This window comes from Macaca thibetana, chromosome 3 (genome assembly GCF_024542745.1).
Source record: "Macaca thibetana thibetana isolate TM-01 chromosome 3, ASM2454274v1, whole genome shotgun sequence".
Taxonomy (NCBI): Eukaryota; Metazoa; Chordata; class Mammalia; order Primates; family Cercopithecidae; genus Macaca; species Macaca thibetana.
This window is the reverse complement of record NC_065580.1, coordinates 47288227-47305245: the sequence shown is the minus strand read 5'-3', so window position 1 is coordinate 47305245 and position 17019 is coordinate 47288227. Positions and strand designations below refer to the sequence as shown.

General features: G+C 42.4%; 1 protein-coding gene across 6 annotated transcripts in view; it reads right to left on the bottom strand.

Moving 5' to 3' along the window:
- The window catches only part of DOCK4 (dedicator of cytokinesis 4), a 475353-nt gene that overhangs the window by 117161 nt on the left and 341173 nt on the right, over positions 1-17019 (bottom strand). For all 6 annotated transcript variants that reach the window (XM_050782626.1, XM_050782628.1, XM_050782623.1 and 3 more), the window contains exons 24-25: positions 6192-6319; positions 3938-4072 (exon numbers count right to left, since the gene is read on the bottom strand). In XM_050782626.1, the coding sequence (XP_050638583.1) occupies positions 3938-4072; positions 6192-6319 (263 nt within the window). The remainder of the gene's footprint in view (positions 1-3937; positions 4073-6191; positions 6320-17019) is intronic.

The following is a 17019-nucleotide window of genomic DNA, read 5'->3' as shown; positions in this document are numbered from 1 at the left end:
GCAGAAGCCGGTGCTCACGCTGGTGTGGCTGGGAGGCAGGGTAACAATCATGGTGCTTACAGAACACTGGAAGAATTCACCACGGCACACTGTGGGATCTGTGTTTACTTACAGTGTGTCTACCTGTCATGGGCACTTTTCCATATGTGTCTGCACAGAATGAAAAGATGCTCAATGTAGAACTGTCATGTAAAGACTCCCTATTCAGAAAGCCTGTTCTCTGTGAGAAAATGATAAAGAAATTCAACAGATCTTCAGTCTCCAGAGAATGGATTTTGTGAAAGACCAAGGCATATTTCTCGCCATAGAATTATTATAACAACAACAATACATCAAGCACGTCTGCAACAATCATGGTATGACTGTGACTGCTGCTGCTACCATAATGACTAATGGCCAGCATTGATCGAGTTAGCAGACCAGATACTGTTTAAACACCTTTACAGATCTGAGGAATCCTCACACTAACTTTGAGATAAGTACAACTATTTTCTCTGATTTACTTATTTATTTATGAGACACGGTCTCGCTCTGTCACCCAGGCTGGAGTGCAGTGGTGTGATCTTGGCTCACTACAACCTCCACCTCCTGGGTTCAAGCCGTTTTTGTGCCTCAGTCTCCCAAGTAGCTGGAATTACAGGTACCTACCAACATGCCTGGCTAATTTTTTTGTATTTTTAGTAGGGGTTTCAACAAGTTGGCCAGGCGGGTCTCGAACCCCTGTCTCAAGCAATACGTCCGCCTTGGCCTCCCAAAGTGCCGGGATTATAGGCGTGAGACACCACACTCAGCCTATTTTCTCTGTTTTAAAGACAAAGAAACAGAGGCTTAGAGACATTAATAACTTGACCAACATCAGAGTCAGTGCAATGGCAGAGAAGAAATCAAGCTAGGTCTGTCTAAGTATTCTTAAAAAAAAAAAAAAAAGTCTTAAAGCATAAAAGCAAAGATGTCAAATAATTTATGTGTGTGTTTCATGGAAAATTTCACCCCACATACCTTGAGAGTTTGGTTTCTTACACAGCAAGGGGTACCACAGAGCCATGCAGGAAGGATTCTCCTCATGTGATTTTCTTATAATTTAGTACATGGGACAATCACTCTGCCTGCCCTACCCCACCTCCACCCACAGACCTGATTCACTGACTTCCTGAAGTCTCCTAATTAGCATTGGTTATTACACCATATGACCTGAAGACCACATGTATGCCATAGAGATTTGATGCACAACAACCTGGTACACTCTGCACGTCGATAGAAAGCAGTTTAACAAATGTTTTAGCTTCTGATGTCAGGCAATCTTTAACCATGTCCAGCATTTGCTATGATTTTGTTTGCTGTGCCATTATAACTTTTGAACTATGTAAGAGTTATGTTGCCAGGAAACAATTAAAATGTTACCATCAAAACCATAATGAAAGAGACATCCTTCCTCTTCCAGGTTGAAAGTATAGAGACACTTCTCCCCTATTCCTCCTGCTAAGTACAACTAAAAACCTGAATATCAAATACAAAACAAACAGAAAAAGACTCTGACAGGAGGGAGAGAGGGCAGACTGGCCAAGAACCTTGGGACCTGAGGAAGGGCATGGTGTAGATTTTTGGGTTTTCTTTTTTGCCTCATGTATTTCAAACACGCGGCTGAAGAGGCCAGCAACTGTGAAAGACCAATAGTTGGCAGACAAAAGAAGAAGTCCCAACAAAACCTTATTTCTCCAGCCAAAGGACTAGGAAAGAGCAGCCCTGCAGGGCAATACTTTTAGCCACAACTGCTCTATTCTAGCTGAACACCACGGAAAACTTTGGCCTCAGTCACCCGTTCACCGCAAAGGCTGAGTGAGGAGCCTAGACTTCCATCCTCATGAGGATGTAGTGAGGTGCCCCAACATCTCTCCTAGAGTGGAGCCAGAGAAGGTCAAAAAGGGAGCAGGTACTTTCATACCCATGGGTCATGAAAACAACGGGAGCAACCTGGACTTCCACCCACAACTGGCAGTAACAAGTCACAGTTTTTCCCTCCCTACTGAGGTGGTGTCACAGAGGCCTAGTAGAGAGTCAGGATGGCTACTATGGCCCAGCAGTAACAAAGCCACTCCCACCACTTTGTCAGTAGAGACCACATGCAGAGCCAGAACTTCCACCTCAACCAGCAGTAACAAGAAGCCCTCTTGCCTCAGGTGTCAACGGAAGCCAAGAGGCAAAGCTGGATTTCTATCTCTGTCTCACCATAACATGTAGGCACTCACTGTTCCCCTGATCAGTGGTGTCACATAAAGCCAGCTAAAACAGAAGGTTTATGTAAGATCCAAAACCTTATAATATAGAAATGTCTTGGTCATAAGAGAAAATAACACATCCTATTAAGATCTAAGAAAATCTCAAATTGAATGAAAAAGATAATAGATGTCCACATTGCAATGTCAGACTGTTAGAATTATCTGACACATACAAAATGGTTAAGGACTTACATGTAAAATATAAAACTACACTACTTTTAGGAAAGAAACTAGGAGATAACATTTAAGACACAGGGCTAGGCCAAAAAAGTCAAAGCTTGAACCATAAAAGGAAATTAATAAACTGGACTTATACGAAATTAAAAATTTTTGCTTTGCAGAGCTTGTTAAGAGGATGAAAAAACAAGTTACAGGGTAGGAGAAGAAAACCACATATTATAAAAAGAAATAAAAACTCAACAGTAGAAAAACAATCCAATTAAAAAAATGACAAAAAGACATGAAAAGACATTTTACTGAAGAGGATATTTAGATGGCAAGTAAGTATGTGAAAATATGCTCAGCATCATTAGCCATTAGGGACGTGAAAATTAAAACCACAATAAGATACCACTACATAGCTATCAGAATGCTCTCCACTCCAAAAGAGACAACCCCAAATGCTGATGAGAGTATTGAGAAAGTGCACCGTTCATAACTTGTATATTATAGTATATATAGTAGAGCCACTATTTTCCATGGTAGCTATACCATTTTGTATTCCTGTATATACATAAATAGATACACATTTTTAACTGCTAGATATATTATTTCTTAATATTTTTTCTTAATGTTTTACATGAATATAAAATACAGATATAATATTAGACTCAAAATAGTGGCACTTCAAAGCACCTTGAAATTTGCCAATTGCAGACTAGGCATGGTGGTTCATGCCTGTAATCCCAACACTTCAGGAGGCCGAGGCGGGTGGATCATCTGAGGTCAGGAGCTCGAGACCAGCCTGACCAACATGGTGAAACATTGTCTCTACTAAAAATACAAAAATTATCTGGGCATGGTGGCGGGCACCTGTAATCCCAGCTACTCAGGAGGCTGAGGCAGGGAGAATCACTTGAACCCGGGAGGTGGAGGTTGTAGCGAGCCAAGATTGCGCCACTGCACTCTAGCCTGGGCGACACAGCAAGACTCCGTCCCAAAAAATAAATAAATAAATAAAATTGCCAATTTCAACCTTCTCATTTCCTAACTAAGGAAACTGAGGCTGAGAAAAGTTATGATCATGACTAGTTAGATTGAAAAATCTGGAATGAAAACTCAGGGCCCCTGACTCCTATTACTCTGTTTCACTCTTCTCATTTCCTCAAGCAATTTGATGGATGATAAGAAAATAAAAAGTTATCAAGTTGACTTGGGACATAAAATCTGGGATTAATTTAAACCGGACATGGTATGACTAATATCAAAGCTGGCTTTCTGCCATTAAAAACCGCTTATTCCAAGTTCCTTTAACAAACATGCTTTATATCTTGGTTTCCTTGTAAAATTAAGGTAACCTCATATGATTTGGAAATGCTCATGGGTTACTCTCCTAAGGTCAGATTTTCCAGATTATAACATCAAGCCACCTGCAACGTGACTGAAGCTTTAACAAGCATAACCAGGCCCTGTTCCACGTGCCATCTGCTCTATGATCTTACAGTGACATCCTGGAACTGGAACCGCATTGCTGAGCTGGATGGCTGAGGTCGGCTGGTGATCTCCAATATGGTCCTCAGCAGAATATCCAGCAAGCTGGCCACTATCACATCTATTTCCTCCAGCACAGATTTTTCCTTAAGAGAGAAAAAAAATAATGTGTTCAGGAAATTGGGGTTTAACATGCACTTCAATCTAACAGAAAAGGGGAAATCAAAGAGTCAGAGAACTTGAGAGACCTGGATTTCACCTAAGTGAATGATCTCCTTTTACAGTAAACAAAGGCACAGAGAAGATAATGGCTTACCCAAGAGTACACAACTCAGTGGTGCCATGGATACCTGAGGTACAAGTAAAAAGGTGGGTGATATCATGAACGTACACCAGACACACCAGTCTAACTCAGAACACCAGCTAGGCTCCCAAAAGGGTATGTGATCTCAGGCAAGTCAGTTTGCCTCTCTAAGCCTGAATCTTCACTGCAAGTCCATCCTGGTTCTTGGTCTATAATTTATCGGTTCCAGACTGTGCTTATATTTACTTTTCTCATCATTGGAGTTACATCAGTCATTTTCCAAAACTCTATTTTAAGTACAAATGGCTATTCCTATAAAAAATGATGTGTAAAAATCTTTGTAAGTAAATATTAGGAAATGGTGTTTGGCCCAAATACCCGTAGCTACAGAGTAGATCTAAGGTCATGTGGCCATGTGGAAACTGCTTCTCTGATGCAAAGCTAATAGTATCCACGCCTCAGGACTTGAAAGAGAAACCCAAATTGCTCTGCACTGACTGTATGTGGAATTGGGTTCTTATTCCACCTGCACAAAACAAAACTCTATGTACAAATGCTCCTAACCAAGGAGATCACTCTTTGTAAAAAATACTTTCAGAAACTACGAGTTTGAAAGAGTTTTTTGGCTAGGATCTCACGATAAATTTTCTTACTCTTGCAAGAAAACTACCAACATTTTTCCTCCAATGACTTGGTTTCTGCTCTGAATGTCTACAGAGAGCAGAAGTTGTGGAGGTGATTTCTTTTTATTTCTCTTCTGCAGTTTTTGGTTTTGTGCAGTGAACTATCTAACTTAACATTTTACTCTCAGCAATTATAATTTGGAAAAAGATTCTAACTAGGCATAGCATAGTTATTCTTTGTAGAATTTTATAGAGTGGGGTTTAAAACTGAACTCATGCCTTCTGTCACCACGGTTCTATCCAGTTCCAGATCACCTTTGGGGCCTGGATCATGGGGGTGGGAAAAAGTCAACTGCTTTGTTCCATGCAGGTTCCTCTTATTACACTTCCAGAGGCAGAATTTCCAGCTTTTTTCTCTCAAATGCCAACTCTGTTCCCATGCTACTGGGGCTCTATCTCCAACAACTCCACTGAGTTCCCATCCCAGCTCACTGATCTTCGGAAGCTGATCGTAACTGACAAATTGGGAAAACTGCAACCTAAAGGTAATAGGGAAGCAGAGAAACAGGATTCTTGGCACTCATTGCCAAACTCTGCTCCATAAAACCTGTTACCGATGAGCAAAATGGTTACTTAACAGTTGCATATTGGCAGAAGTGGAACAGGATATTCTCCATATGTGGATTTCACACCAGACCCCTGAGCCATGAACACAAATACTCTGAGTTGTCCCATTTATAGGCAAGCATGTGATTCTTCTCATTTTGCAGTGCATTCTCTAACGCAATTGCATTGCATCAAGAGTCAAGCACATTGATAGGAATCCCCAAATCCATAACAATTTGGAGATCACTGTTGGGGCCAAGTAATGGTTATATTGTAAGATACCCCTAATCTCCTGGAGCTGTCCTTTGCTTCTGCAATTTCCAGAGGACTCAGCCCGAGGACCATAGCCAAGTTCTGAGTATCATGAAGTGGCCTTTCACAGAATGGATCAAAAACGACTTCACGTTGCAAGAAGTAATTTATTCTTGCCACAGAGCAGTCATCATATCAAGATTAAAGACACGTGTGGGAGGCTTTGAGCTTTCTAATTTTTCTCACTCAGTATGCAGTTCTTCCTTGAAATACAAGTTTGGGGAACCCAGGTTATTTGGGGTTACAGAACCCCAAAAGGTTAAAAAAATTCCTTCCAAAGAGGAGCAAAAAGTCCAGCCCAGCTGGAAATAAAAGTGAGTCTAAGAGGCTTCCTCTTTAGTGTGGTTTCTGTAGACTATTACAAGTTATTTCCAGAAGTCATTTGATGGGAACTATATACTATGACCTGTATTTACTTACCGAGCTATTTTTCTTGATGAGACAAAATACGTTGCTAAGGATACGTGCACACATGATCAGGTCCTTCTGTTCTTGCAAGTGAATGTGGAGGTGATGTAACACGACAGGCAGAAGAATGTATCGGGAATCTGAAGAGAGAAGAGTCATTAGTGTCACATCTGTTGGAGTCCCACGCAATACCTAGGGCAAATCCTTATCTACTTTTAATTCAATTTTAGTTGTTAAATTATTAACACATGTAGTTACAAAGGTGTTAGTTCTGCAAGGTTTATATTGAAAAACATCAGTTCCTTTCCCTAATGCACAATTCCTACACTCAGGAGGCCTTTGACACTTTCAGGTGAAATAGATTATCTTTTTAGAATTGTTTGTTTTACCTTTACATTTCTAAATCACATGCTTCTCTTGCTGTTTCCTGAATTTTCGTTAAGATAGACCACCTACTGACTTCCCACTATGGTAGATGAGGACTTAGTTTTGTTTTGTTTTTTTAACCCCCTGATATGGTTTGGCTGTGTCCCCACCTAAATTTCACCTTGAACTGTAGCTCCCATAATTCCCTGTGGGAGGGACCTGGTGGGAGAGAATTGAATCATGGGGGTGGTTTCCCCTATACTGTCCTTGTGGTAGTGAACATGTCTCACGAGATCTGATGGTTTTTTAAAAGGTTTCCTTTTTCACTTGGCTTCATTCTCGCTTACCTGCCACCATGTAAGATGTGCCTTTCCCCTTCCTCCATGATTGTGAGGCCTTCTCAGCCACGTGGAACTGTGAGTACATTAAAGCAGTTTTTCTTTATAAATTACCCAGTCTTGATTATGTCTTTATCAGCAGAGTGAAAGTGGACTAATACACTGCCTTTTCTCCCCCAAGCCTCTCAAAATGGTTATATCACAATTTCTGGCTAAGTTAACATTATGGTTTTGCTGCTGCTCTGATTTCTAAACCTTTGTACATGACTGGATTTTTGCTTGGTTTTGTTTTTCTCTCTTTGAAAGCTTTTGGGAAATTATCCCTGGTAATTCAAAATTTCATGATTATGTAACTTGCCTTGACCCTTTCAATCTATAAATTTGTGTTCTTCAGTTCTGGGAATTTGCCTTGAATTATTTCTAGGATTATTTTCTTCTATCCTTTGCCTGTAAATTCAACTACATTTACACTGAATCTCTTGAGCTATCTTCTGCTTTTCTAGGATGTTCCCCCTCTTTTTGTTCAACTTCCTGGTAATTTCCATACCTTATCTTCCAAATCATGTATTCCATTTTATTATTTATGCTATCAGCTATTTTATTTCTAAGAGCTTTCTCCCTCCCAGGACCAGTGTCGTGGCTGTGTAACCTGAGAAGTCACACAGGTCCCTGTGCTCAGAAGGACCCTGTGCCTGGTGTAAGCGATGCTACTGCCACCTTGAAATTCTTAACTTTTGAGCACCAGGTCTTGTATTTTCATTATGCAGCCATTCCTGTTTATTTCTCTGAATGTTCTCTTTTCAGAGCTACCCATTCTTGTTTCATAGATGCATTCTCTTCTTTCCCTGAGGAAATCCGAGATTTTTCAAAATTTGTTTTGAGGCAGGAAAACAGGGTCTGGAAGCAGGGAATCTGAGGCCAATTTGTTCTGACTTCCTAAAGCTGAACTGAGGAAAAACACTAAGGTCTGGGGCAGGGAATCTCAGGCCAATTTATGCTGACTTCCCAAAGCTGGATAAAAAGAGAAAACACCTGAGTTTGGGGGCAGGGACCTTAAGGCCTATTAATGCAAACTTCCAAAAGCTGAACCAAAAGGAAAAACCCCCCACTCCCCACGTCTGGGTAACAAGTATCAAAGTTTCCTCTCCCTGCAACTCTCCCCTTCACCACCTCTCAGATGGAAAGGGAAAGTGCCCTGGATTGACCACAGGCCAAGCAGACACCATCCCTTCATCTGCATAGGGTGCCAATTCACCTCAGCCTTTAATTAGCCATAGACCAAATCCTTCATCCAGATAAGGGACCTCAAAAGAAGTACTTCAAACCCAGAAAACTTTCTAACTGGGCCCTAGAGCTGCTTGCTCGGGCTGACTCTCATTCTGTGGAGTATTTCTCGCTTTAATAAATTCCCGTTTTTGCTGCTTGGTTCCTGTGTTTCATTCCTTTGTTACTTTGCGTGTTTTGCCCAATTCTTTGTTTAGAATGCCAAGAACCTGGACATCTCACACTCAAGACCCTTCTTCTGGTAACAGTTTTGCTCCCTAAACTATCTTTTTCTTCCTAGTTACTCTTTTTTTTCTTTTTCCTTTTTTTTTTTTTTTTTTTTTTTTTGAGATGGAGTCTCACTCTGTTGCCCAGGCTGGAGTGCTGTGGCACAATCTCGGTTCACTGCAACCTCTGCCTCCTGGGTTCAAGTGTTTCTCCTGCCTCAACCTCCCCAGTAGCTGGGACTATATGCACGTGCCATCACGCCCAGCTAGTTTTTGTATTTTTAGTAGAGACAGGGTTTCACCATGTTGGCCAGGCTGGTCCTGAACTCCTGACCTCAGATGCTCCACCCGCTTCGGCCTCCCAAAGCGCTGGGATTACTTTTTTCTTTATTTATTTTGGCTTCTGCTTTTCACATTAGGGGCTTTTCTCCAATATCTGATGATCCTTCTTTGTCCATTCATCTTTACAAGTAAGGTACTAAAATGCTAACTGGAAATCACAAAATCTCTGTATGCCTAGGAAAGCTTGTGAACTAATGAGGCATCACTGTTGGATGGGGAAGATAGGTGTTCCGCTGGGGCAGGGGTCCCCAGAGTTCAGTATCTGAGATAGTTTCTCTTGGGCTGATAAGTTTCTCTGAAGATGAAGGGTGCAATGCATATGAAAATTAATCAATTTCATCTTCAGAGCTACCCGATATTTTCAATTCCTGATCCTTTCTGAAGCCTACCTGAGTCTTCTGAGGTTCTGTGGAATAAATTAGTTTGCTCCTTGGCTCTACCCTAACTCCACACACACCATGCCCACATTTCAGCCTTGTCTTGTCTGCAAGTCAACTGCCACCCAGTATCTGTAACTACAGATACAAAAACCCTTTTCAAAACTTTAGCAAATCAATCCCAACAATATATTAATATAAAGTTGATAACACCCTTGATATGTGATTGGGTTCCTCATCCTCCACCATCCTCAGGTGATATCTGATCACCTTGCCCTGTCCTCAGCAAGAATCCTGTTAGGTCAGTTTAACCAGAATCTGCACACTCCCTGCCCCCACCTCCCACCTTATCTTTAATACTTCCTCTTAATAATTTCCTGTGTATACACCCCAACTCTGTTCCTTGGCTATAAAGTCCCACTTACCCACGCTATATTAGAAATTTAGCCCAATCTCTCTCCCTGTTGCAAAATCCCTTTGTAGCCATCCCCACAGCTATCACTATGACCCTCACCTTGAAAAAAGCCTGCCTTACTGTCCTCTGAGCTCAAGCTAAGCCATCATACCCCCTGTGACCTGCACATATGCATACAGATGGCCTGAAGCAACTGAAGAACCACAAAAGAAGAGAAAATAGTCAGTTCCTGCCTTAACTGATGACATTCCACCTTTATGATTTGTTCCTGCCCCACCCTAACTGATCAATTGACCTTGTGACATTCCTTCTCCTGGACAATGAATCTCAGGAGCTTCCTAGCGAGCACCCTGTGATCCCCGCCCCTGCTCGCAAGAGAACAACCCCCTGTAACTGTAATTTTCCATCACCTACCCAAATTCCATAAAACTGCCCCACCCCATCTCCCTTTGCTGACTCCTTTTTCGGACTCAGTCCACCTGCACCCAGGTGATTAAAAAGCTTTATTGCTCACACAAAGCCTGTTTGGTGGTCTCTTCACAGGGACGTGCATAACACTTACCATCCGCAGCAAATGTCATTAAATTTTTTTTTCTTTAACAGATGCTGAGGTAATTCAATGGAGAAACAAGTTTTTTCAACAAATGGTGCTAAAACAATTGGATACACATATGTTAAAAAAATTGAAAAAAACCCTCTATCCTTACCTTACCCCAAATACAAAATTTAACTTGGGATAGATTATAGACCTAAATGCAAAGGTTAAAAGTATAAAAGTTCTGAAAGAGCCGGACACGGTGGCTCACGCCTATAATCCCAGCACTTTGGGAGGCTGAGGTGGGTAGATCACGAGGTCAGGAGATTGAGACCATCCTGGCTAACATGATGATACCCCGTCTCTACTAAAAATACAAAAAATTAGCTGGGCGGGGCGGCACGCACCTGTAGTCCCAGCTACTAGGGAGGCTGAGGCAGGAGAATCGCTTGAACTCGGGAGGTAGAGGTTGCAGTGAGCCAAGATTGCACCAATGCACTGTAGCCTGGGAGACAGAGTGAGACTCCGTTTCAAAAAAAAAAAAAAAAAAGTTCTGAAAGAAAACATAGGAGAAAATCCTAGTGACCCTGAGTTAGACATAGATTTCTTAAACAGGTACAAAAACCTCAAACTATCAAAGATAAGTGATAAGTTACATTTGATCAAAATTAAAAATTCTACTTGACTTGCACCACTGACCCTGTTCAAGATCCCTATTTGTTGCCTTCTTTCTACTTGAGGACCCAAGAATCAGACTGCTTAGATTAGAATTCCAGTTCTGTGAAAGACTAGCCTCAGTCTTTTCATCTGTAAAACGAGGACAGCAATGGTAACTCCTCCTGGGATTGTTTTACGGATCATAGTAGCTAGCAGTGCTTGGAATGCAATGAGTGCTATGTAAGTGTTATTCTCCTTTCTTCCTCTTTCAATTTTTTTCCTCTAATTTCCTCTATCTATAGATAAAAGTGATTCTGTATGCTACTAAAAATCATAAGGAGTGCAAATAAAGCATCCATAACTGGGAAAGTGCCTCTCTTTCTCCCTTTTTTTTTTTTTTTTTTTTTTTTGAGACAGAGTCTCGCTCTGTTGCCCAGGCTGGAGTGCAATGGCACAATCTCGGCTCACTGCAACTTCTGCCTCCTGGGTTTCAGTGATTCTCCTGTCTCCGCCTCCTGAGTAGCTGGGATTACAGGCACACACCGCCATGCCTGGCTAATTTTTTGTATTTTTAGTAGAGACGGGGTTTCACCATGTTCCCCAAGCCGGTCTTGAACTCCCGAGCTCAGGCAATTCACCCGTCTCAGCCTCCCAAAGTGCTAGGATCACAGGCGTGAGCCACCACACTCAACCAGAGTCTCCTATTTCTTTTGGTGCCTGCCACTGGGTTACCTGAGGTCTGGCCTCAGGTTTAGCATCAAAACAGACAACATAAGGCACAGGCATTCTATACATGAAGAAAACAAATATATACAGAATATGCAAATCCAAACTTGTAAAATAATTCATTAAGACCTTCTTTAAACAGTAAGCCTCGGCCGGGCGCGGTGGCTCAAGCCTGTAATCCCAGCACTTTGGGAGGCCGAGGCGGGCGGATCACAAGGTCAGGAGATCGAGACCACAGTGAAACCCCGTCTCTACTAAAAATACAAAAAATTAGCCGGGCGCCGTGGCGGGCGCCTGTAGTCCCAGCTACTCAGGAGGCTGAGGCAGGAGAATGGCGGGAACCCGGGAGGCGGAGCTTGCAGTGAGCCGAGATCGCGCCACTGCACTCCAGCCTGGGCAACAGCGTGAGACTCCGTCTCAAAAAAAAAAAAAAAAAAAAAAAAAAAAAAACAGTAAGCCTCACCAAGGAACTTAAATACTTATTTACAAATATCAATTACTTGACAAAAAGAACCAGGAAAACAAAAAACAAAAAACAAAAAAACAAAAAACCCTGAGAATTTAAGTGCCAGGAGTCACTGCCCAGTAATGTTTAATTAGAAAGGAAGATAAAGCTTATCTGATATGTTCCTTCAGCTAGGGGGATTTGATTTCTAGAAATTCAATTTGCAGCCAACTGTTAAGAAAATGTCGACTGCAAAAAAGGAAGGTAGACAAATAATTCGTGTGTGGCATGTATAAAAAGAAATACATAACAACCTAGCTTGCAGATTCGCTTTTTCTCCATTACCTGGGCAATGGCAGCCAGTGCAATTGATAGAATGGGTGGGTAAATGCCAAATAAGCTGACTGGTTGATATGCTAATTCTTACCTTTAAAAGAAAACAAACAGGCCCGTTAAATAAGACCCCCCATAAAGCAAACCCAAGTTGAACATTCACTAACTTTCCATACATTTAACAATAGAATCTGCCATGCAGATTCTCTCCTTGAAAGGGCTGATACACTCATATTCCACATCTCAGATAAAGCTCACGGTGTTTTATGTCTCCTTGAGTGTATAAGGAGTGACTCTCATTTACTTTTTTGCTATACACTTGAGTGGATATACAGCCAGCTCCCATCAGTAATCCCCAATGGACACGGGACTAGGAAGGAGCAAGGGAAGCTAAGAAATGGGGGTAGATTTCCTCCTTTAGGTTAATTTTGAGGAGTCATACTTTGGTCTCTATCAATAAGCTTTAGATGGATCCTTGAAGCCAGCTTCGGTCACCAAGAGAGCGAGGTCTTTGAGTCCCATGACAACACACGATGGTTGGCCATCACATTCCACAAACTGGGTTGTAGCATGGGCTGGACATGGGCACTGCTGTGGGGCGGCCTCAGTAGGGGGAGATTGTAAACAAGGGAGGCAGAAGGACACGCAGCAGCACAGCTTTGCATGTAGCAGAACTGCTGACTACAGAAAGCCTGACATCAGAGCTGGGATGGGCCTCTGTGATCAAAGCCACCAGGAATTGAACTGCCAAAGCCACAGCCAGTCACAAAACCTGCAAACAAGCCTTTCAGACACTGGAATACAGACAACAAGAACTCAGAGAGGAAAGGACTGCAGATTCAGTGGGCTACGTTCTCATGAAGAGAATGTCAGGATCACAGAGGAAAGCAACAGTGGAAGGCTACGGATGATCCCTGTATTAAGCTCCCAGATCCCACCCACTGGCTTTAATTGCACCCTAAATGCCTCCACCTCAGGCATCTTTCCTAAAGCAAGACACATGTACTGTGTACATCTTACTTTTGGTAGTTGTGCCACCTCCTGGCCTGGGACTTCTTACATAGCCGCCCTGCCACACACTGTTTTATTGTCATATTCATGCTCATTCTTAGCTCAAAAGTTGCTTTTCCAATAAGATTTTTTTAAATACACATCATTTATTCAGTAGTGTTTTGTTTGTTTGTTTTGTTTTAGATGGAGTCTTGCTCTGTCGCCCAGGCTGGAGTGCAGTGGCATGATCTCCGCTCACTGCAACCTCCGCCTCTCAGGTTCAAGTGATTCTCCTGCCTCAGCCTCTGGACTGGCTGGGGCTACAGGTGCGGTCCACCATGCCTGGCTAATTTTTGTATTTTTAGTAAGGGAGGAGACCACCCCTCATATTGTCTTATGCCCAATTTCTGCCTCCAAAGAAAGAAGAAATAAAAACTAAAAGGCAGAAATGAAATCCACAGGCAGACAGCCTGCGCCATACCCTGGGCCTGGTAGTTAAAGATTGACTCCTGACCTAATCAGTTATGTTATCTATAGATTAACAGACACTGTATGGTAAAGCACGGTGAAAATCCCTGTCCTGTTCTGTTCCGTTCTAATTACCGGTGCATGCAGACCCCAGTCACATACCACCTGCTTGCTCAATCGATCACGACCCTCTCATGCGGACCCCCTTAGAGTTGTAAGCCCTTAAGAGCGACAGGAATTGCTCGCTCTGGGAGCTTGGTTTTTGAGATGCGAGTCCTGCCGATGCTCCCGGCCGAATAAAGCCCTTCCTTCTTTAACTTGGTGTCTGAAGGGTTTTGTCTGCAGCTTGTCCTGCTACATTAGTAGAGACAGGGTTTCACCATGTTGGCCAGGCTGGTCTCAAACTCCTGACCTCAGGTGATTCACCTGCCTCGGCCTCCCAAAGTGCTGGGATTACAGGCGTGAGCTACCGCGCCCGGCTATTTAGTAGCTTTTGCTACTGTATCCTGATCCCTAACCCATGACTCAGTCAGTACCTAGTGTTTATGAAACATCTATTAAACACCTACTTTGCACCAGGCACTATTAGAGAAGCTAGAGATATCGTTGTGATCAAGGCAAATAAAGTCCCTGGCCTCTGGGGTTTTCCCTTCTGGGGTGGAGGAGGGAAACAGACATCAATCAATGAAATACCCAATTCTCTTATTTCATTACAACTGTGCTAGGTGATTCAAGAAGCAAAACACAGTGTACTATAAAAGTGATAATTGAGTGGGTGGGGCAGCAAGATTTCTTGAGAAAATAAGAGACTAAACCATGAAGGATAAGTGGGAATTAACTCTGTTAGGCAGGAGCTGAAGAAAGTGGATTCTAGAGAAAAGTAGCAAGGAGATGGGATGAGACAGGTGGACGGGGCCACATCATGGGGCATGGAAGATCAATTCTGGAGCGTGCCCCCCAATAAAACAGAACTGGGATGTGAGGAGGAGCTGGAAGTGACATCATCTGGTATGATTCTAAAGGTAACTTTGGCTAATAGACGGGTAGGCGAAAGGAAATACAGGAAACAAGGACAGAAAGGACAGAGGCAGCTCAGAACAAGTGAGGCTGGACAGGAGAGGAGGCAGTGGGGGTGTGGAGAAGCTACAGACTCACGTGAGGTGTCTTGGCCATGGACAGAGACAAAGGGCAAAAGGGAGAAGGAATGACTCTGAGGCTTCTAGGTGGATGGTGCTGCCACCTACTGAGCCGAGGAAGAGTAAGCTCAGAGAGAAAAAAGTTGAGATTTCCATTTCAGACGTGCTGAGTTTAAGGAGCCTGTGAAATATCCACAAGAGATGTTAAGAGCACAACTGGATACTCAAGTTTGGAGCCCTGAGGAGAAATCTGGCCTAGAAATACAAATGTGAGAGTTGGGTCAGCACATGGATGGCACTAACTGAGGCTAAGCAGGTGGAATGAGACCCAAGATTTGCTCAGATTTCCCTGCTGCATGGCATCTTGGAAACTTGCCCCATCACAAATGCTGCTGTACTTTATCATATTATAATTACTTGCCGGGCGCGGTGGCTCAAGCCTGTAATCCCAGCACTTTGGGAGGCTGAGGCGGGCGGATCACGAGGTCAGATCGAGACCATCCTGGCTAACCCAGTGAAATTCCGTCTCTACTAAAAAATACAAAAAAAAAAAAACTAGCCGGGCGAGGCGGCGGGCGCCTGTAGTCCCAGCTGCTCGGGAGGCTGAGGCAGGAGAATGGCGTGAACCCGGGAGGCGGAGCTTGCAGTGAGCTGAGATCCGGCCACTGCACTCTAGCCTGGGTGACAGAGCGAGACTCCGTCTCAAAAAAAAAAAAAAAAAAAAAAAAAAAAAAAAAATATATATATATATATATATATATATATATATATATAAAATTACTTGTTCGACATCTACTTTTGTGCTTTACTGTAAACAGACATCGGGCAGGGACTCTATCGGTTCAATTTGTTATAGTATTTCCATCATAATATATTTCTAAGATAATACTGTGGAGTCTGCCCATAATAAATATTTGTTGAATGAATGAACTCCATCATGAGTTCTACTGGATATTACAGGCTACTGAAATAGAGCCTGGCATTTCTGTCTTCAGGTTTAAACAGAGCTTAAACAGGAAGAGTGCAGGAGGCCCATTATCAGTCTAGTTTACAATGACTCCATCTGCTGGTGCTTGCTCTGAGCACGGGGAGACAGCGATTCCCACTACCTTGCAAGCCACGGCAGCTGCCTGTGACACACATGCTCCCCATCCCTCTGGAAATCTGTGCAAATGTGGATGAGTGACGTGTAAGAAATGAAATAATACAGGTGTCACCCTTTCCCCAGTAATGTGCTTGCTATACTGTCAATCAGCATTGAAAAGTTCAGAAACATAGTAAGAGAACTAAGTTGAAAGGGAGTCTTGTGACTCCCAAAATATATGAGTTTACATTTGTTTTCAAAACCCACAGTGAAAACCTAGGGGCAACTATGATTTCAGTGAGGCATATTTTTCATCTTAAGTTCTATGTGCAGGGTGAGGTGTTACCTAAAACTCTTAATTTTATCTTTGCCCTGTCTAGAGACAGACGTAGAAACTATCTTTCAAAGATACATCTTTCTAGGTTCTTCATTAAGAACATCCACTTAAACATGGTTATAGCTGTTTAAACTTTAGCAACAACAACAACAAAAACAGAAAATGCAAAATCATTATGTGGGCAAATCTTTCATAAAATCCAAGAAAAGAGCCTGAAACCCAGTGGAAACTGTTACACTTTCAGCAAGTGCTTTCAGAGCTCCCTGATGGTGAAGAACACCCGGAAAGGCATTCGCCCCTGAGTCTTTTCCCTTTGGAAAAGCCTGGGAGAGGGAGCCAGAGGGGAATACAGGTAAGGGGGAAGAAGTGGGGTGAGGTAAAGGGGTAGAGACTGAAAGAACAGAACACTAATGATTTTTAGCCAAAGGCTTTCTTGAGGTCCCAGGTAGTTTTTGAAAATATACTTTTATATTGGATCATCATCACAAATTTCATATGAAAAAAACTAAGGTCTGTACATTTTTTTCCAGTGGTCCTGCATTTTTACTCTGCTTCTAGAGAAGAAAGAAGCCCTTATTTGCACAACTTTATTCTTTATAAGGACTCTGTATTTTGCAAGCCCTGGCTAGCAGAAAAGTTCTAAACAAATGTCATTTTTAAGAATAAAAGAAATTTAATCACTTGCAATGCAATAAAACCCAACACTAAACTGCACTTTACAGTTCTAAGAAATAAAAGCTACTAGGCACCCATCAACTGTAGTAAGATTTTATTCCTGAAGTTGTCAAATTAACAGAAAAA